General features: G+C 23.4%; 1 protein-coding gene across 1 annotated transcript in view; it reads right to left on the bottom strand.

Annotated features, from left to right (window-relative positions):
- Positions 1 to 797, bottom strand: part of LOAG_18957 (hypothetical protein) — an 8094-nt gene extending 7297 nt beyond the window's left edge. The window contains exon 1 of the mRNA XM_020451618.1: positions 634 to 797. Coding sequence (XP_020304583.1) covers positions 634 to 744 — 111 coding nt within the window. The 5' untranslated portion in view covers positions 745 to 797. The remainder of the gene's footprint in view (positions 1 to 633) is intronic.
- Positions 798 to 1169: the final 372 nt, after the last annotated feature.

Genomic DNA, 1169 nt, shown 5'->3' on the forward strand with positions numbered 1-1169 from the left:
CAAACAACAACAATAAACAATAACAATAAACAGTAACAAATCTCTCTTTTTTTTTCCGTTTTTTTCAACAATATTGTTCATACGATCTTTATATTTTAAATAAGCAATTATTTAAAAATGATAACAGTATAAAAGTAATTAAATCTAAATTGGACAAAAGAGAAATTCATAAAATTTCGATCAATGAGTTAGAGAAATAATATATTTCAAGTGAAATTCAAAAGGAAGCTAACGTTGGAAATACTAAAAATATTCACAAAAATGTAAATTACATACAATTTTAAGTTATTTCTCCTTTTTTTTTTTTCAATATCAACGATTTAATTGAAATTAAGTAGCAACAAAATGGCCAATATTCATCAAAATTTTGACAAAAATATCTCACCTAAATATCAATTAAAAAAAAAAGAAAGAAAAAAATTGCAAAAAAAAGAGAGGAAAAATTTATTAAATCAAAGTTTAAAAAAAAAAAAGTTGACATAATAATATTAAATGTTAACTTTGAATAAATGCGAAATATTCATTTTGGACAATGATAATATTGCAAATACGTATGAATGATTTATTTAAATATATTGTCACATATAGGAAATTTATTTTGTCATCAAATTTATTAAAAGATAAATAAATTACCTGCACATAATGGCTGTCAAATTGTAATGTAAATACTTTTGGTGCAGGATGAAAATCGAACGTAAAACGTGGAATGGCACGAAGTATTTTGATTAAAATTTCCGAAGCCATAATTATATTGCAATATCAAAAATCAGGTATTATGCAAATAAATCAATTGTTCAATATTAAACATTGTTGTTGATGTTGTTGATGTTGTAGTTGAAGATGTGAATGATGATGATGATGATGATGATGATAATGATGTATTGTTGATTGCTATACCTGTAAAAGGGAATATATCAAAATAATCGATATGTAATCATTTCAATCATTGGTAACACGAGAAGAGTAGAGAGAAAGAGAAAAACAGAGAGAGAGAGAGAAAGAGAAAAAAAAGTAGAGAAATATTTATGTTTAAAGTAGTAAATCAATTCAAAAAAAAGAAAAAAACAAAATAAAAAAAAAAAAAAAAACGGAGAAAGGTGAATATTTTATTTTTCATCATCATACCCATAAAGCATACAAAAGAGAAAAAAGAAAGGAGTGAAAAAAAA

Source organism: Loa loa, assembly GCF_000183805.2.
Source record: "Loa loa unplaced genomic scaffold supercont3.746, whole genome shotgun sequence".
Classification (NCBI taxonomy): domain Eukaryota; kingdom Metazoa; phylum Nematoda; class Chromadorea; order Rhabditida; family Onchocercidae; genus Loa; species Loa loa.